General features: G+C 37.8%; 1 protein-coding gene across 8 annotated transcripts in view; it reads left to right on the forward strand.

Moving 5' to 3' along the window:
* The window catches only part of LAMA4 (laminin subunit alpha 4), a 145,125-nt gene that overhangs the window by 105,621 nt on the left and 12,627 nt on the right, over positions 1-26,877 (forward strand). For all 8 annotated transcript variants that reach the window (XM_069598067.1, XM_069598068.1, XM_069598074.1 and 5 more), the window contains exons 19-32: positions 12-151; positions 2,338-2,514; positions 3,199-3,344; positions 3,786-3,948; positions 4,830-4,963; positions 5,429-5,600; positions 12,062-12,193; positions 13,322-13,464; positions 15,512-15,650; positions 16,100-16,237; positions 18,250-18,383; positions 19,291-19,455; positions 22,304-22,457; positions 25,854-26,041. In XM_069598067.1, coding sequence (XP_069454168.1) covers positions 12-151; positions 2,338-2,514; positions 3,199-3,344; positions 3,786-3,948; positions 4,830-4,963; positions 5,429-5,600; positions 12,062-12,193; positions 13,322-13,464; positions 15,512-15,650; positions 16,100-16,237; positions 18,250-18,383; positions 19,291-19,455; positions 22,304-22,457; positions 25,854-26,041 — 2,125 coding nt within the window. The remainder of the gene's footprint in view (positions 1-11; positions 152-2,337; positions 2,515-3,198; positions 3,345-3,785; positions 3,949-4,829; positions 4,964-5,428; positions 5,601-12,061; positions 12,194-13,321; positions 13,465-15,511; positions 15,651-16,099; positions 16,238-18,249; positions 18,384-19,290; positions 19,456-22,303; positions 22,458-25,853; positions 26,042-26,877) is intronic.

Genomic DNA, 26,877 nt, shown 5'->3' on the forward strand with positions numbered 1-26,877 from the left:
ATTAACCACAGTTGGAAACCTGACAGAGGTTGTCCCTCAGCTCCTGGACCAGCTTCGTACGGTAGAACAGAAGCGGCCTGCAAGCAATGTTTCCGCCAGCATCCAGAGGATCCGAGAGCTCATTGCTCAGACCAGAAGTGTTGCCAGCAAGGTAACCAGTGAAGAGTCATTATCAGTCACTCAGTGATAAGGACAGCGTGAGGCTGAGCTTAGATCCTAGAGCAGCTTCCAGAGCTAGAAACTTTCTACTGTGTAATCCAGCTTGATAGTTCTCAGCTCCATCTGTTCATTAGACTCAGCGAGGAGATTTGAAAACCAAACCAATTCCTGGTCCCAACCATAAAGCAATAATCAGGCTCTCTACATGAGGGCTCAAAACCTGTGGTTTGTTTTCTGTGTTTTTTTTTTTTTTTTTTTTTTGGAAGCTCCTCAGTGATTCTAATGTGTAGCCAAGATTCAGAGGTATACTTTTAGCCTAGTCAACATAGCTCATAGAGCAAAAGGAATCAAAGAAGGCCAACCCCAATTAAAGACTCAATTTTATTATTACTATTCATTATCCTAAAAACTATCTTTGTGTAATTGCTAAGTGGAATATTCTTGCTCATCTGCCTTTTCAAAGAATTCTCTGGCACAGCATAGATGATACGAAACTTTTACTGACCTCTCCACCGGCTTAACACATAGCAGCTAAACTAAACAATTTCAACAAAGTCCCCTTTCTGATATGCTGCACAGAAGCAACACAACACTGTAACTAGTGCCAGCATTGATAGGAAATATCCTAACACAACAATTAGCATTTTCACTGTGGCACAACAGGGCTTGTTCTTAGCCCCTTTTCTAATTTGTTTTTTATTCATTTATAGACCAGCATGATTTTTTAACAACCAAATTATTATTTGATTGGTTTTATTTTCTCAATTGCAAGTCAACCTGAACAGACTATTGGCCCTAACTACTGACAGAATTAAGAATTGGAAATCAACTGTTTTGTAATGAAGGAAATTATTATTGCTAACTTTTAAATAATATATGATAATTAGCCCTACACCACAAATCACCTTTTAGATACCTTGGAGAATATTGCAGAAGAGATTTATTGTCAGTAAATGGCATTTCCAAAGCTAGGTTTCTGTGAATGCCTTCTGGTACTTTTGTTTCTATGGAGTAGAATTTAGGAGCCTTAATCACCTAAAACCATTTTCTGAAGAAAGTCCTGGCAATGCCTTTGGAAACCCACACAGCTCCCCAAAGGGAGATGCTTTCTAATACAAATGGATATCTTTTTCAAACTCTCAATTTTTACAGACTTTAACCTCATATACTACTTGATTATTTACTACGATGTATTCTTCTCAACTGGCAACATAGGACAGCTGCACCTTAGGCACTTGGAAATATAATCTTGAACTCACTTGCCATCAATATTAACTAAATTAATATTAGTCAATTGATGTAATATATCTAATTATTCATAAATATTTGCATTATGGCGTGAATATACACAGTCCTTCCACTTCTGAATATTCTGAAAATCACCTTGAATCAGACCAGGTCAGCATGTTATATTGGGCCTCTTAGAAATGCACTTTCTGAATTGTGCTTCATTGTGATGCCTTTCTAAGGATTATTATAAGGAAAATCTTAATGAAGTCATCATTACAGTTATTATGATAGAGCCAGACACTGGAAAACACTTTATAGTTCCTTGTTTCATCCTCTTAACAAATCTTTTTTCCTCATATAATGATGAGAAAACTGCAGGTTAAGTGATTTGCTCATGGTTCCACAGCTAGTAAGTGGTACAGCCAAGTTTCAAGACCTCATATAAGACTTAGGAGCTGGGTCTAGACCCCTCCCAACTGTCTAAACATGGTCTAGGATACTGCTCACAGCCTCACCAGTGCTCCTCTTTTGAAGACCCTAGGGAAAAAGTCCTAGCTGTATTAGAAGCCAAGATTAATTATTATTCTCCTGATCAATTAGTTGTTAAATTTATAGACCTTGTGAATTGTATAACAAAGTATCCTTTCAAGCTGTTTAGTTCACTTTAACCAAATATGTAGTTCATTGTGGAATTCATATTTACCCTCATTCTTAGACCTACTTTGTTGCCTTTTTGTTTTGCTTTCTTTCACCTAGCTTTAAATTTAAGCTGTATTATCTTTAAATCCTTTCTCCAACAGATGAGGACATAAGTAAACAAAGGCTTGGAGGTCATGAGTAAAGCTCAGAGACCTCATAAGAAATGAGGGAAGCCCATTGAGCCCATGGGAAAGCACTATGCCCATTTCTGTACTTCTGCATTTTAATGAAATAATTTTCTAACTTCAGATCCAAGTCTCCATGATGTTTGATGGCCAGTCGGCAGTCGAGGTGCACCCCAGAGCCAGCATGGATGACTTAAAGACCTATACATCTCTGAGCCTGTACATGAAGCCTCCTCCTGTGAAGCAATCAGAACTGGCTGTGACTGCAGATCAGTTCATCCTGTACCTCGGAAGCAAAAACGTAAGAGCAAGTGGTTTTAAAAGATGGAATTACATTCAAAGGAAAGATAAGTGCTTTTCTCTTGCCTCAAAAAAAACTACCTGTGCAAACAAACAAAATTCCCATTCTAGCACCTCAGAAGGTGTAGATCAGAAGGCCAAGACTAAAGTAGCAATTCCTTCTTTGTGTGGGACAGGTAATTCTTCCTCTGTGGGGATATTTCGTGGTTTCCTAAATCACCCTCACACTGCAAACTCAGGAGTCTGAATGCTGCATTTCAAAGACATCCAGAGTACAGAGACTTACTGTATTTAATGCTGAACCCTGCTTGAAGGTATATAGCAGTCGGTATTGGCAGGCGGCATTATATTCCCAGATTAACGAAACAAGGTTAGCACCTTCCGGGCAGCCGTCAAATGTCCACAAGCCCAGAGTTGCTCGCCTTCCTGTCCAGGATATACTTAGGACCAGAGGAGTATGGTGGGGGTTGGGTAGTAGGCAGGGGCCTCACACTGATGCAGCAATAGGAAGGCTGGAAAGGAGGAGGCGCTGCCCAGTCTAACAGGCACTCTGATAATAACTTAAGACAGATATGCCTTATAGACAGCCAAACGTTTAGATTGCTAATTGTCCTTTAAAGAAATGAGAACAAAAGATGATATTCATTCATATGAATTTTATTTACAAGACTTCTTAACATTTCAGGCCAAAAAAGAGTACATGGGTCTTGCAATCAAAAATGACAACCTGGTGTACGTTTATAATTTGGGAACTAAGGATGTAGAGATTCCCCTGGACTCCAAGCCTGTCAGTACCTGGCCTGCTTACTTCAGCATTGTCAAGATTGAAAGGTAAAGTGAATCCATGACGCAGGGCTGATCTGCACATTTCATAAGAAATCTATTGAATGCACTCACACACACACAGATACATACACACAGTCTTTCTGTGGATGTTGCTCCTCTTTCTTCCATTATTTATGTATTTCTTCACAAGTACCTTGGTAGAAAACAAAAAATTAGAAAAAATAGTCATCACTTCTAAATAGAAATCTGATTATTAGTTGTTTTTTTTCTAATCTGGCCAATCCACAAATCCAGTTCCAAGGTGGAATGTGGTGTTTCCCCTTCCCATTGATTGCTGACATTCTGTAAATGCTTATGAAAATGACAAAATCAAGTCACCAAGTCTGTGATGAAGGGATTTTCACATTTTGACATCTAAAAATAAAAATAATGTATCTTATACAAATTATCTGGCTACTAAGGAGTGAAAATTCTTTATCTGAACAGGGTAGGAAAACATGGAAAGGTGTTTTTAACAGTCCCAAGTCTAAGTAGCACCGCAGAGGAAAAGTTTATTAAAAAGGGGGAATTTTCTGGAGATGACTCCTTGTTGGATCTGGATCCCGAAGACACTGTGTTTTATGTTGGGGGTGTGCCATCAAACTTCAAGGTGAGCTATCCAGCCGTATTTTTGCTTAATTGCAAATCTACAATGATTGTTTTTAGAAGTCCATAACACCTTCAGTGACTCGGGGTTGACTGGAAGCCTTGATACCTTAAAAACAGAGTTTAGGTCAGTAGTTGGTAGAATTCTGAATCAGGGTCTGTAAATATGCTATGTAAATCTGATCTCTGCTACAAATATTTTCATAGTATCAAATACTTTCATGCTATAGCTAAAACTTGAATATCAAATGGGTTTTAATCTGATACATGCATTTATAATTAATATTACCCCATCTACTGCAAGAATGTCTGTACCTTGTAGGTTTATAGCTAGTCTTCAGGTTTACAGATGACAGTTTCAAAAACTCAGTTATTTCAGCTGATAACACAAGCAGGAAATGAAATACTTGGGATGTGGGAGGGGTAGGATCTAGGGAGACAGATGAGACCTGATGAAGGGCAGGTTCAGGAAGGGCCCAAGAAGATAAGGAGTTGATCTACAATTTCAGGTGCAGAACTATTACTCACTAGTTAGAGGCACATTATTGAACTTTTCTGAGAATTACTTTCTCTCTTTTTATGTGAGGACAGGAATACCTACCTCATGGAGCTAGTGTGAGGATTGACTTTGGTCATGAATGCATTGTCAGGCGAGTGACTGGCACGTAGTATATGCTCAGTAAACCCATACCCTCTCTGCTAAGGTATGAACAACTGGACAATAATTCTATATCTGAATGGTTTGGCATAGAATAGACACAAACTCAGGTCTAGAATGATATTTCTGTCAATGGGAAGGTCCCCTTGACCTTTGTCTCCCAGCCTGATCTGTGTGAACTGGATGAAATGTAGTTGTGGGAGAATTGACTTCACTTCGTTTCACAGCTCCCTGCTAGCTTAAACCTGCCTGGCTTTGTTGGCTGCCTGGAACTGGCCACTTTGAATAATGATGTGATCAGTTTGTACAACTTTAAGCACATCTATAATATGGACCCCTCCAAATCAGTGCCCTGTGCCAGGTAAGAGCATGCTAAGAGCACTAAAAATTTGATGGCTATGCAAGAGCTGCAGATAGGACAAGTGTGGGTCAGTATTCAGGTTTTTAGTCTTTTCTTGGGGAAAATGAATTTTGAAACTGCTTAATAGTCATGCATGTAAACAGCTTTTCAGTTCTTCTCTATCATAATGAGCATGCACAATTATTAAAAAGTTAAACTCCTAAATTGCAGCTTTGGTTTTGGCTAACAGAAACTAGGGTCTCACTGGAACCTTCTGTTCTTAGCACACAGGGTGCTAAGAAAAAAAAATATATCACAGACAGTTTTTTTTTTAATGCTTCTTTATGTCTCACATGCAGACATCAGGACTTCATTTAAATGCTGTAAGACCCATGGAAAATGTCATGAAAACGTGTTGAAAAGAACCTCATTTGAAAGCATAACAGATACTGTCATGTTTATATGATCCTTGCATTTTTATTTCAGAGACAAACTGGCCTTTACGCAGAGTCGGGCTGCCAGCTATTTCTTCGATGGCTCTAGTTATGCCATAGTGAGGGATATCACGAGGAGAGGGAAGTTTGGTCAGGTGACTCGCTTTGACATCGAAGTTAGAACACCAACTGACAATGGCCTCGTGCTCCTCATGGTCAACGGAGTGAGTAAAAAGTCCTCCATCTTCTCCCTTATTGCCTTTACTTTCCCACCATGCATGTTTCTAGGAACCTTCCCAAGTTGAGTGTGTCATGCCATAAAACTGAAGGTTTAGTTTATAAAGCAAAATTGGTTTTCTTTTCCTGCAGGGACATGATGTCAGCAGTAAGAAAAGCAGCCATGAAATGGCATTTCCCTGCGCTAGATTTTTCAGTTCAGTTCATTTCAGTTTAGTCACTCAGTCGTGTCTGACTCTATGTGACCCCATGAATCGCAGCATGCCAGGCCTCCCTGTCCATTACCAACTCCCGGAGTTCACTCAGACTCACGTCCATCGAGTCAGTGATGCCATCCAGCCATCTCATCCTCTGTCGTCCACTTCTCCTCCTGCCCCCAATCACTCCCAGCATCAGAGTATTTTCCAGTGAGTCAACTCTTTGCATGAGGTGGCCAAAGTACTACAGTTTCAGCTTCAGTGTCATTCCTTCCAAAGAAATCCCAGGGCTGATCTCCTTTAGGATGGACTGGTTGGATCTCCTTGCAGTCCAAGGGACTCTCAAGAGTCTTCTCCAACACCACAGTTCAAATGCATCAGTTCTTCGGTGCTCAACCTTCTTCACAGTTCAACTCTCACATCCATACATGACTACTGGAAAAACCATAGCCTTGACCAGATGGACCTTAGTTGGCAAAGTAATGTCTCTGCTTTTCAATATGCTGTCTAGGTTGGTCATAACTTTTTTTCCAAGGAGTAAGCGTCTTTTAATTTCATGGCTGCAGTCACCGTCTGTAGTGATTTTGGAGCCCCCCAAAATAAAGTCTGACACTGTTTCCCCATCTATTTCCCATGAAGTGATGGCCCCAGATGCCATGATCTTCGTTTTCTGAATGTTGAGCTTTAAGCCAACTTTTTCACACTCCACTTTCACTTTCATCAAGAGGCTTTTTAGTTCCTCTTCACTTTCTTCCATAAGAGTGGTGTCATCTGCATATCTGAGGTTATTGATATTTCTCCTGGCAATCTTGATTCCAGCTTTTACTTCTTCCAGCCCAGGGTTTCTCATGATGTACTCTGCATAGAAGTTAAATCAGCAGGGTGACAATATACAGCCTTGACGTACTCCTTTTCTTATTTGAAACCAGTCTGTTGTTCCATGTCCAGTTCTAACTGTTGCTTCCTGGCATGCATATAGGTTTCTCAAGAGGCAGGTCAGGTGGTCTGGTATGCCCATCTCTTGAAGAATTTTCCACAGTTTATTGTGATCCATACAGTCAAAGGCTTTGGCATAGTCAATAAAGCAGAAATAGATGTTTTTCTGGAACTCTATTGCTTTTTCCATGATCCAGCAGATGTTGGCAGTTTGATCTCTGGTTCCTCTGCCTTTTCTAAAACCAGCTTGAACATCAGGGAGTTCACGGTTCACATACTGCTGAAGCCTGGCTTGGAGAATTTTGAGCATTACTTTACTAGCATGTGAGATGAGTGCAATTGTGCGGTAGTTTGAGCATTCTTTGGCATTGCCTTTCTTTGGGATTGGAATGAAAACTGACCTTTTCCAGTCCTGTGGCCACTGCTGAGTTTTCCAAATTTGCTGGCATATTAAGTGTAGCACTTTCACAGCATCATCTTTCAGGATTTGAAATAGCTCAACTGGAATTCCATCACCTCCACTAGCTTTGTTCATAGTGATGCTTTCTAAGGCCCACTTGACTTCACATTCCAGGATGTCTGGCTCTGGGTGAGTGATCACACCATCGTGATTATCTTGGTCTTGAAGATCTTTTTTGTACAGTTCTTCTGTGTATTCTTGCCACCTCTTAATATCTTCTCCTTCTGTTAGGTCCATACCATTTCTGTCCTTTATCAAGCCCATCTTTGCATGAAATATTCCCTTGGTATCTCTAATTTTCTTGAAGAGATCTCTAGTCTTTCCCATTCTGTTGTTTTCCTCTATTTCTTTGCATTGATTGCTGAGGAAGGCTTTCTTATTTCTTCTTGCTATTCTTTGAAATTCTGCATTCAGATGCTTGTATCTTTCCTTTTCTCCTTTGCTTTTCACCTCTCTTCTTTTCACAGCTATTTGTAAGGCCTCCCCAGACAGCCATTTTGCTTTTTTGCATTTCTTTTCCATGGGGATGGTCTTGATCCCTGTCTCCTGTACAATGTCACGAACCTCAGTCCATAGTTCATCAGGCACTCTATCAGATCTAGGCCCTTAAATCTATTTCTCACTTCCACTGTATAATCATAAGGGATTTGATTTAGGTCATACCTGAATGGTCTAGTGGTTTTCCCTACTTTCTTCAATTTAAGTTTGAATTTGGCAATAAGGAGTTCATGTTCTGAGCCACAGTTAGCTCCTGGTCTTCTTTTTGTTGACTGTATAAAGCTTCTCCATCTTTGGCTGCAAAGAATATAATCAATCTGATTTCAGTGTTGACCATCTGGTGATGTCCATGTGTAGAGTCTTCTCTTGTGTTTGTTGGAAGAGGGTGTTTGCTATGACCAGTGCATTTTCTTGGCAAAACTCTGTTAGTCTTTGCCCTGCTTCGTTCCGTATTCCAAGGCCAAATTTGCCTGTTACTCCAGGTGTTTCTTGACTTCCTACTTTTGCATTCCAGTCCCCTATAATGAAAAGGACATCTGTTTTGGGTGTTAGTTCTAAAAGGTCTTGTAGGTCTTCATAGAACCGTTCAACTTCAGCTTCTTCAGCGTTAACTGGTTGGGGCATAGACTTGGATTACTGTGATATTGAATGGTTTGCCTTGGAAATGAACAGAGGTCGTTCTGTCGTTTTTGAGATTGCATCCAAGTACTGCATTTCGGACTCTTTTGTTGACCATGATGGCTACGCCATTTCTTCTAAGGGATTCCTATCCACAGTAGTAGATATAATGGTCATCTGAGTTAAATTCACCCATTCCAGTCCATTTTAGTTCTCTGATTCCTAGAATGTTGATGTTCACTCTTGCCATCTTTTGTTTGGCCACTTCCAATTTGCCTTGATTCATGGACCTGACAGTCCAGGTTCCTACGCAATTTGCTCTTTACAGCATCGAACCTTGCTTCTATCACTAGTCACATCCACAGCTGGGTATTGTTTTTGCTTTGGCTCCATCCCTTCATTCTTTCTGGAGTTATTTCTCCACTGATCTCCAGTAGCATATTGGGCACCTACTGACCTGGGGAGTTCCTCTTTCAGTGTCCTATCATTTTGCCTTTTCATACTGTTCATGGGGTTCTCAAGGCAAGAATACTCAAGTGGTTTGCCATTCCCTTCTCCAGTGGACCACATTCTGTCAGACCTCTCCACCATGACTCGCCTGTCTTGGGTGGCCCCACAGGCATGGCTTAGTTTCATTGAGTTAGACAAGGCTGTGGTCCTAGTGTGGTTAGATTGACTAGCTTTCTGTGATTATGGTTTCGGTGTGTCTGCCCTCTGATGTCCTCTTGCAACATCTACCGTCTTACTTGGGTTTCTCTTACCTTGGACGTGGGGTATCTCTTCACGGCCGCTCCAGCAAAGCGCAGCTGCTGCTCCTTACCTTGGACAAGGGGTATCTCCTCACCGCTGCCCCTCCTGACCTTGAACGTGGAATAGCTCCTCTAGGCCCTCCTGTGCCCGTGCAGCCAGCGCTCCTTGAACGTGGGATTACTCCTCCCGGCCGCCTCCCCTGGCCTTGGACATGGGGTAGCTCCTCTTGGCTGCACTCTCGGCCGCCGCCCCTGACCTCTTGACAGTTCCTGCACCATCACAGCCTGGCACTCTCAGCCGCTGCCCCTGACCTCGGACGTGGGGTAACTCCTCTTGGCCGCCGCCCCTCAGGCATGGGGTCCTCCCAGCTTCTGCCCCTGACCTCGGATGTGCGGTAGCTCCTCTCAGCCGTGCTATGTGCACCGGTCGCAGCCGCCCACGCTATATTTTTAGATGTATATTAAATATAATACATTCAATAAACTAAGAGAACTTTGGTGAAAATCAGCACCAAGATCTAAATGAGCATCAGTTCAGTTGCTGTCATGTCCGACTCTTTGTATATGTCAACAGAAATTTAGCACTTTCTTTTTAAATCATATGCTCTAATCAGTTAGAAAAGAGTTTGAATGCTTAACATATGTGTGTATATATATGCATTTCTTTATTAATGATATACACATACTGTATATGAATATAATATTTAAAACTAGGAGAAATATAATTTATATAAATATAAAATGCTGAAGTAAATGCACGTTTAAAATGGTAGTAGTGGTTTAGCTGCCAGGTCGTGTCCAACTCTTGCGACCCCGTGGATTGTAGCCCTCCAGGCTCCTCTGTTCATGAGATTCTCCAGGCAAGAAAACAAAGAAGTTTAAAATATTATTTTTATTTTGCTAATGACACAAAAAGTATTAATGGTAGTATTAGTGAGAACAATGTAATTAAATATGTTTAAGTATTTTTTAAGTCACATTAAATTCTTTGTGATACTAAAGTCTTATCATGAGTCCAGTTTATTTCAGTACCAAGTTTTATTGGCCGTCATAACTAGACAAGATAACTCATATAAATAAAAATGTTGGAAGTATATCATTGGCTATGCTTAGTAAATCATGATATCACTATTATTTCATTCACTGATTGCCAGAAGTTGTCTTGGAAAATGGCTGGCACTTTTCATCTTCCCTGATGTCAGTTCTTGGGAGCTAATCAGATAGTATATCATTTTGTAAACTTTAACAAAAGAATTCAAGACCATTAAAATCTTCATTTGAAAAACTTTTAAACTTAAAAAAAAAAAAAAAAACTTCTTTTTCCAAAAAAGTTTTAGTAGTGTAGATATGAGAGTTTTTATGGTAGTACATAAAAACATGAAAAATTACATTGTTTTCATCAGCAAATTTACTTAACAGTAGAAAAATTTTCAGATTCTTTTTTTAAAAAAAACCATCTCTCCAGAGTACAACTTTCTTCCCCACCAAAATAGTTTCTCCTTCATTGTTATAATGTCACTACCTTGAAACAACAGATCAAGTATATTTTTTAAGTAGCTAGTGGGTTTCATACTACTAAAAGACATTTGTCATCACAAGTAAAAGTCAATAAGTTTAGAATAATTCATTTTATAAAGCAAATGTGTAATGCTCTCAAAATTTGACCACATTTTTAGTAATTTGTAGGAATTAATCTGAAAATATCTATGTGTCTCAGAATATTTTCACATCACAATATTTCAGTAGAATATAATTATAAATAATTCTACTATTAAGTGGCCTTATTCATAAATCCATGTAACCAGGTACCCATAAACTGCAGTAATTGCAATAGGCTAAACACAAAGAAATCAGTGCAGAGTGGCCCGTGGCCCACCTTCAAGTGTGAAACTTCATTCTCAAAGTGTGAATCTGAATCCTGTGAAAACCCACTCAAGGGACAAAATGAAGGCCCAGAGTAAATCTATGTATTAAATATTAAAAGTTGGCTTCTCTATTTTAGAGTTTTAAAATGAATATAAATTGAAGTTGAAATGTTTTCTTTCTAGTCCCCCAGTGGATTGTGTACCACATTCTTGCTGCTGCTAAGTCACTTCAGTCGTGTCCAACTCTGTGTGACCCCATAGACAGCAGCCCACCAGGGTCCCCCATCCCTGGGATTCTCCACATACTTAGGAGTATATAAACTCTGTCCAAGAGATCACTTTCAGTGAAATAGGGACTTTACCATCACCAACTCAATGAACATAAATTTGAACAAACTCCAGGAGATAGTTAGGGTTGGGGAGTCAGACACGACTTGGCAACTGAACGGCAACCATAATACTTTATTGTTCATATCCACTGAATTCTTGTGTCTGTGAACTGTCTTCTAAAACAAGCAAGCCTGACCAGTAAATTACTTGAGTTGTATAGAATTACTTTGGTTGTTGAATATCATGTGATCTAAGTGCATAACAATTCCATGTTTATTTATGTAAATCCAGTGTTACAGAAGTGGGCCTTCTTTTCCTTTTATCCGTATTTACTGATAATTTTCCAAGATTCTTTTCAGCATACCTTGGAATTATTTTTCAGTGGTACCAATTTTGCTCTTAAAAATGAAAGGTAGTCACATCTGTTGGCCTGTTGCAACATTCAAACATTGCCTTAAAATAGGGCCGTTGAATACATATGGCCTATAGTACTCTGTTTTCAAGATTGTTAAAAATCAATAAGGTAAATTTAAATTTTCATTAATTCACAGGTAAAAACAGTTGAAGATAATTGTTTTAAATTGTGTGTGAATATTAAAACTTTGGTATATGAGATATAACTGCTGATCTGAATGTAGTTGTGATTTTTATTTCATAGTAAGAATTTCAGGAGACTTCTGCAGTCTTCAGACAGTTTCAGTAATAAAGAGTATAGTGTTATTTCTCAAATTCAGCTAAACCTGCTCTTTCATAATAGCAGACTCTTCACGTCTACAACTTTTTTCTTCTCCACAGAGTATGTTTTTCAGCTTGGAAATGCGCAATGGTTACCTACATGTGTTCTATGACTTTGGGTTTAGCAATGGCCCTGTGCATCTTGAAGACACATTAAAGAAAGCTCAAATTAATGATGCAAAATACCATGAGGTACTGATCATTGCAGTTTGAATGCTTTGTTTTATTTATATTTGGATCTATTGATCTAATCACATGGTCAAATGAGATAGGTGAGAAAGTAATTAAACTGAACACTTTCACATATAAAAACCAATGAAGGGCCCTCATATACCCAACTCCAGGATAACATTTGCTTCAAAAGAGTGGACATTTTTGTCATATTGGAGTTTCCTAAAAGAGTCAGTGAAGATACATTTTAATTGCTTCATTGATCAAAAGACTCCTATTGATATTCAATATATTGATTATGATGGCACTTCTGTACATTTGTTGAAAATGAGAATGTAGATATACAGCTATTTTGTTTTTGCTTTTTCCTTGAGTCCCATTAAATATAAAAAGTAAATATAAGTGAAGAATTTCCTTTTTAAACCTTTTCTCCAAAACTTAGAAAATAGTAACACAAATTTTCTTATAAAATGAGAACCCGCAAAGAATGCTCATCTGTCTTGACACAGATGTGCAGTATACTGATATTTCATCTGTTTTTACTAACAACTACTTTAAATCTATACTTTATTAAAATATGTAGAAGTCATAGTATCATCTAAGTTGAACTAAAATGCAGAGTAGAGGCTATATTTCTCTTTTCAGTTCAAAGTCCATAGCCTTCATGGGGGTACTTTACAACAGAAGAATATTTTAACTATTTCTCTGACTAGAATTTTCCCACATTCATTAAAACTTATTGTGTCACCAAAAAATGACATCTAGCAACATGCATACCAGGATTCAGAAGGCACCTGTTTACAGTTTTTTCCTGAATCCCCTCAAAGAAGCAAAATATTAATTAAAAAGTTGATCTCATAACAGAATTTTTCTTGGGCTAGCTGTGAATCCATATGGAATCCTTCTCCAGCAAATGGGAACTTCTGGTAATATGACTAAGAGTTTTCATGTCTGTGAGTAAGGAAAGAAGAGCTATTGCCCATTTTGTAAACAAATAAGTATAAGATCATGGAGGCCCCGCTGTTACAACATAATTAAATAATTATGAATAATAATTAAATTATTATTAAATAATTAAAATACATAGCAATCTTCAAAAAGCTGATTGTTAAGCAATGATCAGGACTTCTTATGTATTATTTCTCCCAGATCTCAATCATTTACCACAATGATAAGAAAATGATTTTGGTAGTTGACAGACGACATGTCAAGAGCATGGATAATGAAAAGATGAAGATACCTTTTACAGACATATACATTGGAGGAGCTCCCCCAGAAATCTTACAATCAAGGTAAGCTTTTTTCTTCTTTTAAGCTGTTTGTTCCTAACACACGGGGCTGAGGACTCAACATCCAGAAGAAGTGTAGTATGTGTTTGAACATACTACTTCTATGCACCTACTTCTATGCACATGTGCAAGGGCACACACACAGTCATATACCTGTGTGCCCTGTGCAGCCAGTCCTTGTGACCCCCTTAAATTAGCATCAGGTAAATGTGATCTACAAAAGTCTTTATTGTTACTCTTAGAACATGGTCTAATGCAGTATTTCTCATCCACAAGAAGAAAGGTGGAGCATATGTGAAAGCAAAGAAGCATTGTGTCCATTTACTTTTGTTTTCATATTAATTTAGAGTTATTTGAACTCTCAAATAGTATTGAGACTAAACCAAAATTTTAAGCCTGTCCCAGGAGTTGTGAATTAAGTATGTTGTTGTTGTTTAGTCAATGAGTTGTGTCCGACTCTTTTGCGACTCCAAGGATGGTAGCCTGCCAGGCTTTTCTGTCCATCAGATTTCCCAGGCAAGAATATTGGAGTGAGTTGCCATTTCCCCCACGCGGGGATCTTCTCCACCCAGAAATCAAACTTACGTCTCCTGCATTTGCAGGCAGATTCTTTACTGCTGAGCCACCAGGGAAGCCTCATGAATTAAGTATGTGTGCGTGCTAAGTCTCTTCAGTCATATGGACTCTTTGCAGCCCTATAGACAGTAGCTCCCCAGGTTCCTCTGTCCATGGGATTCTCCAGGCATGAATACTGGAGTGAGTTGTCCTGCCCTTTTCGAGGGGATCTTCCTGATCCAGGGATCGAACCTATGTCTCCTGCATTGGCAGGTGGGTTCTTGACCACTAGCGCTGCCTGGGAAACCCAAATTAAATGTAATGAAATATTATTCTGATATATTCAGAAATTCAGCTATCTCTCATTACAGTCATTTCATAGCATGAGAGATCCTAACCTGAGAGACAGCATTAGGATATTCTGATATTCCAGTCCAGTCACTCTCAACCCTGGTTCTCATTAGAATGACCTAGAGAATGGTTATAAACATCACTGCCCACAATCATTCTCCAGAAATTCTAATTTTTCTGGGATAAGACCCCAACTTTAAGCTTCCTTTCCAAACTAAATATCCTCAATTCCTTCAGCCATGCCACTTGGGATCTTTAACGATTGTGGTTGCTATATGTGCAGTTTAATCAATCAATTAGCATGTCATCCAGGCATGATCTTGTGAGAGCAGAATACAGTGGGACTATTACTCCTTAGTTTGGTCAGTGTTCATCTAAAATACATTGAAGTCATTGTAACCTACTCAGAATTAACTTCATATTCATTCAGTATCCAATACTATGTTCTTGGGCACTTCCTATCTATTAGGCATAGTGATGGGTACTGTTTTGAGCAAAATGCCATCTTTGATCTTAGAGGATTTCTCACTTGCCTGTTGCTCCAAAGTCCCAACGTTCATTGAAAACTTCTCTAGCCTTGGTTGATTAACGTGTTGCAAATAAGACAAGCAATTGAGTTGATGACTCAAGTAGGATTAGTGGACAACTGAAGACATGGGTTCAAATCCTAACTTTCTACTTGTGACATAGGAAAAAAAAAAAAAGACTTAATATTTCTTAGTTTCATTTTATAGATAAACCTTGTGAAACTGCCAAGAGTTCACAGTTTTTGACCTATACATATGTCGATTCATTATGGTTGAACCTATTAATCATCTGTAAAAGAGAAAGAATAGCATCACCATCTAGCTCTCTGAATTGTTATAAAGATAAAATGAGCTGATGTAAGTTAAAGGATCTTGAAAACTATAAAGAAGTAAACAAATTGGCTCCATGCAGAATAAAGCTGTTCTATATACCAAAATTAGAAATTACTGTGTGCTTATGAAAGAAAGCATGAAAATGTGAATAATTACAAAGCTATTAAAAATAACTATAAATAAAATCAAATTTTACTCCTGCATATGTGTTGGGTGACATCATCATCACCTCTACCACCATCATCATCACAGCTGTATCAGTAAAGACTGATTTTCTTTTCCAGGACCTTAAGAGCACATCTTCCCCTAGATATCAATTTCAGAGGATGCATGAAGGGCTTCCAGTTCCAAAAGAAAGATTTCAATTTATTAGAACAGACAGAAACCCTGGGAGTTGGCTATGGATGCCCAGAAGACTCTCTTGTAAGTACACAATTGAAAGGTTTTTAATAAATAGACAAAAAACTTACCTCTCTTAAAAGCTGAAAAAACTCTTTTCTCTGTGATCCTATGTACACCTTGGGTTCCTTTCTGCCACCAGCAGAATCATTAAGCTAAAAAGGCTTATGGGAATCCTCTGGACTTGTCCAGTTGCTGCACCCTTCAATGGCTGGAATGCCAAAGGCTAGAGAGGCTATGTGAGTGTCTTCACTCACTCACAGTAGAGAAAGTAGGCAAGCCGAAACCCCATCTGTTAGCAGCAGCATACAGAAGGAAGGCTAACAGGCCTGAATTCTAGCATAAACTGGAAATCAAAACATAACTATTTATATAGGAGCTAGCAGATAAGGCCTTTGGTATGTAGGGAATGGACATTTTAGGCATTTGATAATTATCACAAACTCTGTATTCATACTTTCTTTGGCACACAGATATCTCGCAGAGCATATTTCAATGGACAGAGTTACATTGCTTCAAGTCAGAAAATATCTTTTTTTGATGGCTTTGAAGGAGGTTTTAATTTCCGAACATTACAGCCAAATGGATTACTGTTCTATTATGCATCAGGGGTAAGTATTTGTTTTTTGTGGTGGAAACTTCTTTGTGCTAATTGTTTTGTCTATTAAAAATACTTCTAAGCACATTAAAAGTAATTTTCAATTCAGGTTAATTTTGACTCCTATACACACATGGAATGTCTCTTTTCAAACAGTTTGTAAAATATTATAAATATATCATATGTGAGTTTTTAACCTGGGCTTCATAAACCTCCCTAAGGAGTTCATGAAGAGAATTCAGTGGGTCCATGAACTAGGTGAGAAAAAAATTAAATCTTTATTTTCTCTAACTAAAATTTAACATTTTCTTCAATTGTGAATGTCAGCAACAAACCACAGTAATATTAGCAGTACCTATGATTTTGTCTTTAGTAGAAATTAAAGGTATTTTTCATTTCATGTTATAGTTGTCATATATATCTCAAAATACCACTTCTAAATTAAAGTAGTTATTAGATCTGCTACTAGATTTTATTATTTAGTGCCTTAATGTAGAAGTACATATATATCACATATTTATCATTTTGGTATTTTGAAACTGTGTTTCAATATAATTGGTTTCCTTTGTATTCCTACATATTTTGTTGAGTGATTTTAAAATATGTTATGAAGGAGCCCATGTGTGTCACCAAACTACCGAAAGAGTCACAGCACAAAATATGTTAAGAACCTCAGTGTATATATACAGTACTAACATACGTGTGACTCAACTTATGAAATAGTTTATTAATTTGCTGTAGAACTTTAGCTCCAGTCCATGGGTAGCAGTCCTTGGGGTTGCAAAGAGTTGGACACAACTGAGCAACTGAACCGAACTGAACAAAGATATACTAATACTATGTTAAGAATAAGATAACGTTTATAAAAGTTTGGTGACCTTAAAGTATTTATGTTGAGAGCTAACTGTAGAGATTGAGGCCCATATCAGGGAAGAAAAGGAAGATTATCATTTTGCCAATATTTTAAGGAATATTGCCAAACAATAAAGAAATTCAGAAAAATAGATGTTAACTTCTGCTATTTTTAAATTTTTCTGCCTCAGTAGATGGAAAGTGAAACATTTTTTTTTCTTTTTTCTTTTTCCTGTTCATTTTTTTTTTAATTGGAGGCTAATTACTTTACAATATTGTGGTGGTTTTTGCCATTCATTCACATGAATCAGCCATGGGTGTACATGTGTTCCCCATTCTGAACTCCCCTCACACCTCTCTCCCCATCCCATCCCTCAGGGTCATCCCAGTGCACCAGCCCTGAGCACCCTGTCTCATGCATCAAACCTGGACTGGCGATCTATTTCACATATGATAATATACATGTTTTAATGCTATTCTCTCAAACCATCCCACCCTCACCTTCTCCCACAGAGTCCAAAAGTCTGTTCTTTACATCTGTCTCTCTTTTGCTGTCTCGCATATAGGGTCATCGTTACCATCTTTATAACTTCCATATATATGTGTTAATATACTGTATTTGTGTTTTTCTTTCTGACTTACTTTGCTGTGTATAATAGGCTCCAGGTTCATCCACCTCATTAGAACCAATTCAAATGCATTCTTTTTAATGGCTGAATAATACTCCATTGTGTATATGTACCATAGCTGGAAAGTGAAACATTTTTAAAAGCCACAATAGCAAAATAACTCTTGCCTAGTCATCTCACTATATCCCCAAAGAAATTAAAATACTGGTTTTTCAAAAGTGAGGCTGATGACAAAAGAGAAATGCTTGAGTAAAGAAAGTAACTGACTCTGGGATAACAGCTACTTAGCATGACAAAATCACCTGAAATTTTCAGTTCAAATACAGGAAATTCCTCTTTCCATTGAAATGTGTCTAATTTTATAAGTAGCATACCAGTCCAGGCAATAGAGTATTTTCTAGTAGCTGTTCATAGAAATTATTTTTCAAGCAAACTTCTCACATATGTGTGTTCCTTTCAGCAGTCCCATAAGTAAATGTTGAAAACATGTCCACCTTTTGGATCCCTGGCTTCCATTGTTAAAAAACCTGTGCTTGCATTTCAGTCAGATATGTTCTCCATCTCATTGAATAATGGCACCGTAATCATGGATGTGAAGGGAATCAAGGTGCAATCGGCAGATAAGCAGTACAATGATGGGCTGTCCCACTTCATCGTTACCTCCGTCTCCCCAGCAAGGTATAGCTCCTCACTTTATATTCTTTCCACCAGGTGGCTTTACCTGTAGGACATGAATTCGTCCAATGACCACTACTAATAGTAGACTATCTCTTATTACCTTTCTAGTGTTTAAAAAAATGGTAGAAGGAACAACTTACTTCTTTTTTTCATTGCTGTTAATTTTTAAAACATGCCAAATAAGTCACTATAAAATTAATTAACAGGTATATAAAAATTTAAAAAGTTTAAAAAGTCTTTGGAGAAGGAAATGGCAGCCCACTCCAGTATTCTTGCCTGGAGAATTCCATTGACAGAGGAGCCTGGTGACTACAGTCTGTGGGGTCACAAAGAGTCAGACACAACTGAGTGACTAACACTTTAACTTCACTTTAAAAAGTCTTAACTTTATCTTTAAAGTATGTAATACTGTATTTCTCTTTCGTAAAAGGAAAATTCTTTCTGTAAAAGCAATATATTTTCTGTTGCAGACTGCTACTATTCTGTGTCCATTCCTGGGGAGCCCTTCCATTAAAAGGAAATGTTAATAGGTCTTTTCAAGACGCCATTTCCAATCACTGTCAATGTGCTTTAGAATGAAAATAGCTTCCCACAAATGTGGTTAAATGATCACCATGATTTATGTTCTGATTTTTCCACACCAAAAAAAAAAAAAGAAGTTGCTGATGACTAGTCATTTGAACCTGCTTCTATGGGTTTAAATTCCAGTCACGATTTGGAGAGTCTTTTCTGCCTATAGAAATATTCATCCATTTTATTCTGAGCCTCACAAAGAGTCCGGCAACTTGCTATCTTATCATTAACCAAATGTTCCATTTCTCAATTCCATGAGAAAACATACAACCTAGAATGGAACTCAAGTAATACGTTAACTGTGTAGTGCTTAAAAAAGCTTTTTCCCTTACAGGTATGAATTGATAGTAGATAAAAGCAGACTTGGGAGTAAGAACCCTACCAAAGGGAAAGTGGAGCAGACCCAAGCAGGTGAAAAAAAGTTCTACTTCGGCGGCTCACCCATCACTCCCCAGTATGCTAATTTCACCGGATGTATAAGTAATGCCTACTTTACCAGGTACAGTATTTTTAGTATTCATAAATCTGCATGATCAGTAAAGACGTTCAAGTTGAAAATTAAATTATTTACCTTATTAAAATTAAGAACTATGAAATATTGGGGGCATAAGAGGGTAGTAATTAAATGCTTGCATGTGCTTGAAAAACTGACACACTTGGGTTTGTAAGTTTTTTGCTTTTTAATTTTTGTATGGCACCGGCTAAGTAAGCCTTTGTTTCTTCAGCTGCAAAATGCAGATAATAATAGGGCCTACTTGGTAAACTTGTTATGAGGATTAATTGAGATAATGTGCATAAAGCACATGGCATACAGCAAACTGTGAATGTTAAATGTGGTTATTTCTGTACTTACTATCAGTGGTACAATACAGAGCAACATACCCAAATCATCCTCAGAGGTTTAAGAAAGTCTTTTTTGTGTTAATTTAATGCATGACTATTTTTTCATTAATTTTCTCTTGTTGAAATTTGGTTGATGTACAATATTATTTTAGTTTCAGGTATACTACATAGTGATTTGACATCTGATTGTTGTTCAGTCTCTAAGTCAGATCTGACTGTTTTCAGCCCCATGGACTGCAGCACACCAGGCTCCTCTGTCCTCTGTTATCTCCTTGAGTTTGCTCGTACTCATGTCCTTTGAGTTGGTGTTGCTATCTAACCATCTCATCCTCTGCCACCCCCTTCTCCTTTTGCCTTCAATCTTTCCCAGCATCAGGTTCTTTTCTAATGAGTGGGCTCTTCACATCAGGTGGCCAAAGTATTGGAGCTTCAGCTGCAGCATCAGTCCTTCCAATGAATATTCAAGATTGATTTCCTTTAGGATTGACTGGTTTGATCTCCTTGCAATCAAAGGGACTCTCAAGAGTCTTCTCCAGCTTCACAATTCAAAAGCATCAATTCTGCAGTGCTCAGCCTTCTTTGTGTGTTCAACTGTCAGATTCGTACATCACTACTGGGAAAACCGTAGCTTTGACTATACAGACCTTTGTCAGCAAAATGATGTCTCTGCTTTTTAATATGTTGTCTCGGTTTGTCATAGCTTTTCTTCCAAGGAGCAAGTATCTTTTAATTTCATGGCTGCCATCACCGTCCACAGTGATTTCGGAGCCCAAGAAAATAAAATCTGTCACGGCTTCCACTTTTTCCCCATCTATTTGCCATAAAGTTATGGGACTGGATGCCATGATCTTAGTTTTTTGACTGTTAAGTCTTAAGCCAGCTTTTTCACTCTTCTCTTTTGCCCTCATCAAGAAGTTCTCTAATTACTCTTCACTTTCTGCCATTAGAGTGGTATCATCTGCGCATCTGAGGTTGTTTCTGTTTCTCCCAGCAATCCTGATTCCAGCTTGTGATTCATCTAGCCTGGCGTTTCTTATGATATACTCTGCATATAGGTTAAATAAGCAGAGTGACATTATACAGCCTTGACATACTCCTTCCCCAATTTGGAACCAGTCCATTGTTCCATATCCAGTTGTAACTGCTGCTTCTTGGCTTGCATACAGATTTCTCAGGAGACGTTTGCGTATATGAAGTACTCACCGAGATAAGTCTACTAACCATCTTTCTCCATACTGTTGTTATAATGTTATCGACTGTATTCCTTATGTTATTTATTAGATGCCCATGGCTTATTTATAAGTGGAGGTTTGTACCTCTTAATCCTTTTCACCAATTTTGGACTCATACCTCCCCTTCTGCATCCACCCATTTGCTCTCTGTATCTGTGACCCTGTTTTGTTGTTTGTTTTTTAGATTCCACTTTTAAGTGAAATCATATAGTATTGTCTTTCTCCATCTGACTTATTTCATTTAACATAATACCCCCTAGATGCATCCATGTCACAAATGGCAAGCTTTCATTTTTCATGGCTAAATAATATTTCATTTTTCATGGCTAAATAATATTTCATATACATATACATACCCCATCTTTATCCATTCATCTATCAGTCAGCGCTTAAGTTGCTTCCATATTGTGGCTGTTGTAAATAATGCTGCAGTGAAACTAGAGGTGCATGTATCTTTTCAAATTAGTCTTTTTGTTTTCTTCTGGTAAATACCCATTGCTGGGTCATATGGTAGTTCTATTTTTAATGTTTTGAGAAGCCTATTTTCCATAGTGGCTGCACTAAGTTACATTCCTACCAACAAAACGTGAGGGTTCCCTTTTCTCTGCATCTCACTAACACTTATTGTGTCTTGTCTTTTTTATGATAGGCATCATGACAGGTGAGTGGTATCTCTTTGTGGTTTTGATTTGCATTTCCCTGATGATTAGTGGTGTTTAGCATCTTTTCATGTGTCTATTTTCTGTCTTTATGTCTTCTTTGGAGAAGTGGCTATTTAGGTCCTATGCCCCCTTTTTCAATCAAGTTGTTTGGTTTTTATGTTGAATTGTATGAGTTCTTTGTGTATTTTTCATATTAACCCCTGATCAGATATATTCTTTGAAAATATCTTCTCCAATTCGGTAGACTATCATGTTGTTTTATCCTTAACAAAGACAATGAGAACCCCCTGAGTTCAAAAACATGCAAGGGAGGAATTTAATACAGATTAAGTAACACAGATGAGGTCCCCATCATCCAGGACATGGTGAGGGAAGACATGTTCACCTGTCAGAGTGTGCTGGTGCCAGGCACAGAGTTATTAGTTAATTGGTTAAGTGATCATTTAAAGGGTTCTAATTAAGATAGTGGTTGGTGGATCAAGACCCATCACATACACACACACACACACACACACATGAATTAATTGCTAAAGTTCTTTGACTTCATAGTTTGGTCATGTAATTCTGAACAACGTTCTTAAGATTTTTCTTTCCTCTGTTACAAACACAGGTTGGACAGAGATGTAGAGGTCGAAGATTTCCAGCGGTATTCTGAAAAGGTCCACACTTCTCTTTATGAGTGTCCCATTGAGTCTTCACCATTGTTTCTCCTTCACAAAAAAGGAAGAAATTCCTCAAAGCCTAAAACAAATCAGAATAAAAAGGTAAAAGATAATGCTGCACCAACTTCTAGATTGCCCTTGTATTCCACACATACAATTCTAGTCACTGGTGCTTTATTGAATTTACTCATTTGCAACTGTATTTGTATGAAAGATATGATTTCTGTAGTATCTGATATTGCAGTTTACTAAATTTGTTATATCAGTTCTTATTCCCAAAGAAACAGTTTGAGTAAGCTTTTGCTCTTGCTTCTAACTGCTTTTCATTGCAGTGGTTAAAATTGCTGTGTATTTTATATAGAAATGTATACTATGATCATTCTCTAGTATCATTTGTTGTTGCATAACAGCCTCTAGTTTCTGTCACAGTCCTAGAAATCATTGGTTTCTGATCTTACCTTGTTTTTCCCTCCTTCCTGACCTTCCTTTTAACCACTCACATCCACAGTTGATCTGTGGCATCAACTAGAGTGACTTTGCATTCAAAATCTTGAGTCTTCAGTTGCGGTCACTGATAACTGTTCTCTCATTCGTTTTACACCTAGCATGTACATTACTTGCCTTCATTACAAACGAAAGTCCAATCCCTTCTCATTCTCTCAGTCTGACCCTCCCTACTCCTTCCTGGCCCAATGTAAACAATGCAGTCAAGTGCCAGTGCTGCCATCCTGGTCCAAGCCATTGTCGTCTCTCATCTGAACTACTGTAATAGCCTCCCAACAGACCTCCCTGTTTTACCTTGTTCCCCAATAATATATTCTCAGCACAATAACCAGATCCTTTTAAACATGCCTTATCATGTTACTTCTGTGTTCAAAATGGTCCTCCCACTGCACTCAGATTAAACGCTGAAGTTCCTACAGTGTCGTAAGGGACCCTTGTTCTCACTTGCTCTTCTCCTCCTATTGATCTACCGGCTGTTTCTAGAGTAAGCCAGGTACACTCCTGCCTTAAGGTCCTCCCTTGAACTTTCCTCTTACCTAGACCATGCTTCCCCCAAATATCTGCATTGACAGCTTCTCAAGGATTGCCCAGCTCTCATCTGATCAGTGAGACCAGCCTTAACCCCTGTTTTATTTTATTCGTTTTTTTGATTGAAGTATAGTTGTATAATGTTACGTAAGTTACAAGTATACAATATGTAGTGATTCTCGATTTTTAAAGGTTGTACTCTGTTTATAGTTAATATAAAATATTGGCCATATTCCCCATGCTGTACAATATATCCTTGTAGCTTATTTTATACCTAATAGTTCGTACCTCTTATTCTCCACCCTTGTGTTGCCCCTCCCCACTTTCCTTTCCCCTCTGGTGACCACTAGTTTGTTCTCTCTCTGAGTCTGCTTCTTTTTTGTTATATTCACTAGTTTGTTGTCTTTTTTAGATTTCACATATAAAGGATATCCCACAGTATTTGTCTTTCTCTGACTTATTCACTTAACATTATGCTCTGCAAGTCCATCTATGTTGCTGCAAATGGCAAAATTCTGTTCTTTTTATGACTAAGTAGGTCCATTGTGTGTGTGTGTATAATGTATGTATCTTCTTATTCATCTTTTGATGCTCTTTTAGGTTGTTTCCATATCTTGGCAATTGTAAACAATGCTGCTGTGAACATTGGGTATATGTATCTTTTCAAATTAGAGTTTTTGTGTTATTTTTGGGTATATACCCAGGAGTGGAATTGCTGGGTCATATGGGAGTTCTGTTATATTTTTAGTTTTTTGCAATACCTTCATACTATTTTCCACAATAGCTGCACCAGTCTGCATTCCCACCAACAGTATAAAAGGATACCTTTTTCTCCACATCCTCACCAATTTGTGTTCTTTTTGATGATAGCCATTCTGACAAGTGTGAGGTGATAGCTCACTGTGGGTTTGATTTGCATTTCCCTGATTTCTTGGATTTGCCCAGAACACAGACTTTTTTGGAGGTCTTATCTTTTCCCCATATGAGATTAAGAGTTTGGGGCTTCCCTGTGGTCTAGTGGTGAAGAATCCACCTGCTAATACAGGGGATGCGAGTTCAATCCCTGGTCTAGGAAGATTCTACATGCCCTCCACTTGCCACAATTAGAGAAAACCTGTGCACAGCAATGAATATCCAGCACAACCAAAAATAGATATATATTGTCAGTCTGTTCCAGTCTGTATTACAGTATTGTTTTATGGAAATTCCACACTGCTTTGTTTGACTAGTAGAAATCCTCCTATACTTCCAGGACTACGGTAGATTTATTTTTATGTGTATAGTTCTTCCGACATTTCTATGGGAATTAGGGAGGGGGAAAGCTGTGTGCATTCATTCAGCAATCCTAAACCAGAAACTGTCCTCTCCCCTCTGATCCTGTATCTCAACCTGACTCTTGCTGTGTTCTCCAGCTCTCCCTAGCTCCAAACATTTCCTCTCTCTTCTTACTTTATTGCAAGATTTCTTCCCAAGTGGATCAGATCAGGCCACTCTCTGTTTTCAAACCTGTGGTGCTTCTCATCACCTAAAAAACAAAGCCCCATCCTTTACCAAGTCATCTAAGGTTCTTTCTATCCAGCTACAACCTGTCTTCCAATTTGTTGTTTAAAAGCCAAATCAATTTTCAGTCCTTAAAAAACAGGAACCATGTCTCACTCACCTTTCTGTTCCCCACCACACACTGCCCACTGAAGGCACACAGAAACATTGTTTTTTTTCTTCTTCTTCTTCATGCCTACCTATTAGGTACTCAATAAACATTTGCTTGAATAAATGAGTAAATGACTGAATGCTCAGATTTACTTGCATTTACTTTTGCTTCAGGAATTGACTAAATAACCATTAAGTATTAGTCTGTAGCTTCAGAACTGTAAATTTTAAAATCAATAGTGCAATTTCAAGAGCACAAAATAATTTTTTTAAATCATTTTTTAAATTGTCACATAAGTTTGCTACATATCTTATCACCCAAAACATTCTTAAAAAAATATTTTGAAGATGTTACTATGTATTTAACTTTTTATGCAGGATATGTAAATAATAATATGTGTATTCAAGTGGTATTGTTGCATATGATATGAGGATTTTATTTATCAAGTCTCTCAGGAGTCTTTATTGCCAATTTTTTCATTTTCCACCATTGATTAAAATGTGCATTTAATTTAAATCACAGAGCCCTTGTCTCTATAACTTCACTATACAAATTGTTTTCAGACTGTAAATGGGAATTTTGGGTTTGTTAACATAACTCTGTTGTCATTTGTTGTTACTGCTGCAGCTACTGCTGGCATTTGCTTATGGTAGTAGAGGAATGGAGAGGTCTAATATTTTATGAGTGGAATATGTACAAAGAATATACAGTTTAATTATTGAATCATCATTGTTAATGATAAAAAATTAAAAGCGAATTTTTGCTACTAGTATGTCAGTTTTATCCCTTAAATGAGTCATTTCCTACTCTTACAGGGAGGGAAAAGTAAAGATGCTCCTTCGTGGGATCCTGTTGGCCTGAAATTCCTAGAGAGGAATATTCCAAGAGACTCGCACTGCCAGCTTTCCAACAGCCCTAGAGCGATAGAGCACGCCTATCAGTATGGAGGGACAGCCAACAGTCGTCAAGAGTTTGAACACCTAAAAGGAGATTTTGGTGAAAAGTAAAGTAACACACTATCCGTTCAGAAATGATGCCATGGCTGGGCTTCATCCTTACTTGCCATATGTTCTTTTTCCTATAATTTTTCTGTGCTGCTTTAATCTTGTTCTTTTTTTCATCAAAACAATTACTAAATAGAACATAATTCAAACTCTCCAATAAATAACATTCTCTGTGACTTTCTTCCCAAAAGTAAGGTGCATATAACAGCATTGTCCTAGGAGTTTGCTGTACTTAATGAAAAAGAAAATACAAACAAAGAAAGGAAGATGGGGGAAATTTTAAATGACTCATCATGTAACCTTACTGTCACCTTCCCTTTCCGACACAAATTGCTTTCAGACTATAAGTGGGAATGCATCTGAACTGCTGGAAGGTTAATAAGGAAAGACACTAAAAATACAAATGCACTGTGTCTCTGTTGACCCTCAAGCTATCTCTAAAGTTCATCACCTCTTCCTGGTGTTTCACAACTCTCCAAGTTATTTAGGATTATTTAAGATTTCTTTTCCAGTATTAGCACCCAGATACTCTTATATAGCTCTTTCAAACATTCATACCGTCAGTAGATTCAATAAAAAACTCCTAATTTCCTATTTTCCTAATAGGCAGAATCAGTATTTTGTATTCTTCAGGAAAAATACAGAGTTAATCAAACTGAAAATTAGCTTAATAAATGTATCTTATCTGTGGCGTAAAGCTGAATTTCTAGAAATTTTATTTGACTTCTACACATTTTGGTAGCTGTTTTTAGCATGTGATATCCATTGATTAATTTTTATGGGGAGAAAACTGAATCTGTATTTTAGATAGTACATAAATCATATTGTTTCTATG

Source organism: Ovis canadensis, chromosome 8 (genome assembly GCF_042477335.2).
Source record: "Ovis canadensis isolate MfBH-ARS-UI-01 breed Bighorn chromosome 8, ARS-UI_OviCan_v2, whole genome shotgun sequence".
NCBI lineage: Eukaryota > Metazoa > Chordata > Mammalia > Artiodactyla > Bovidae > Ovis > Ovis canadensis.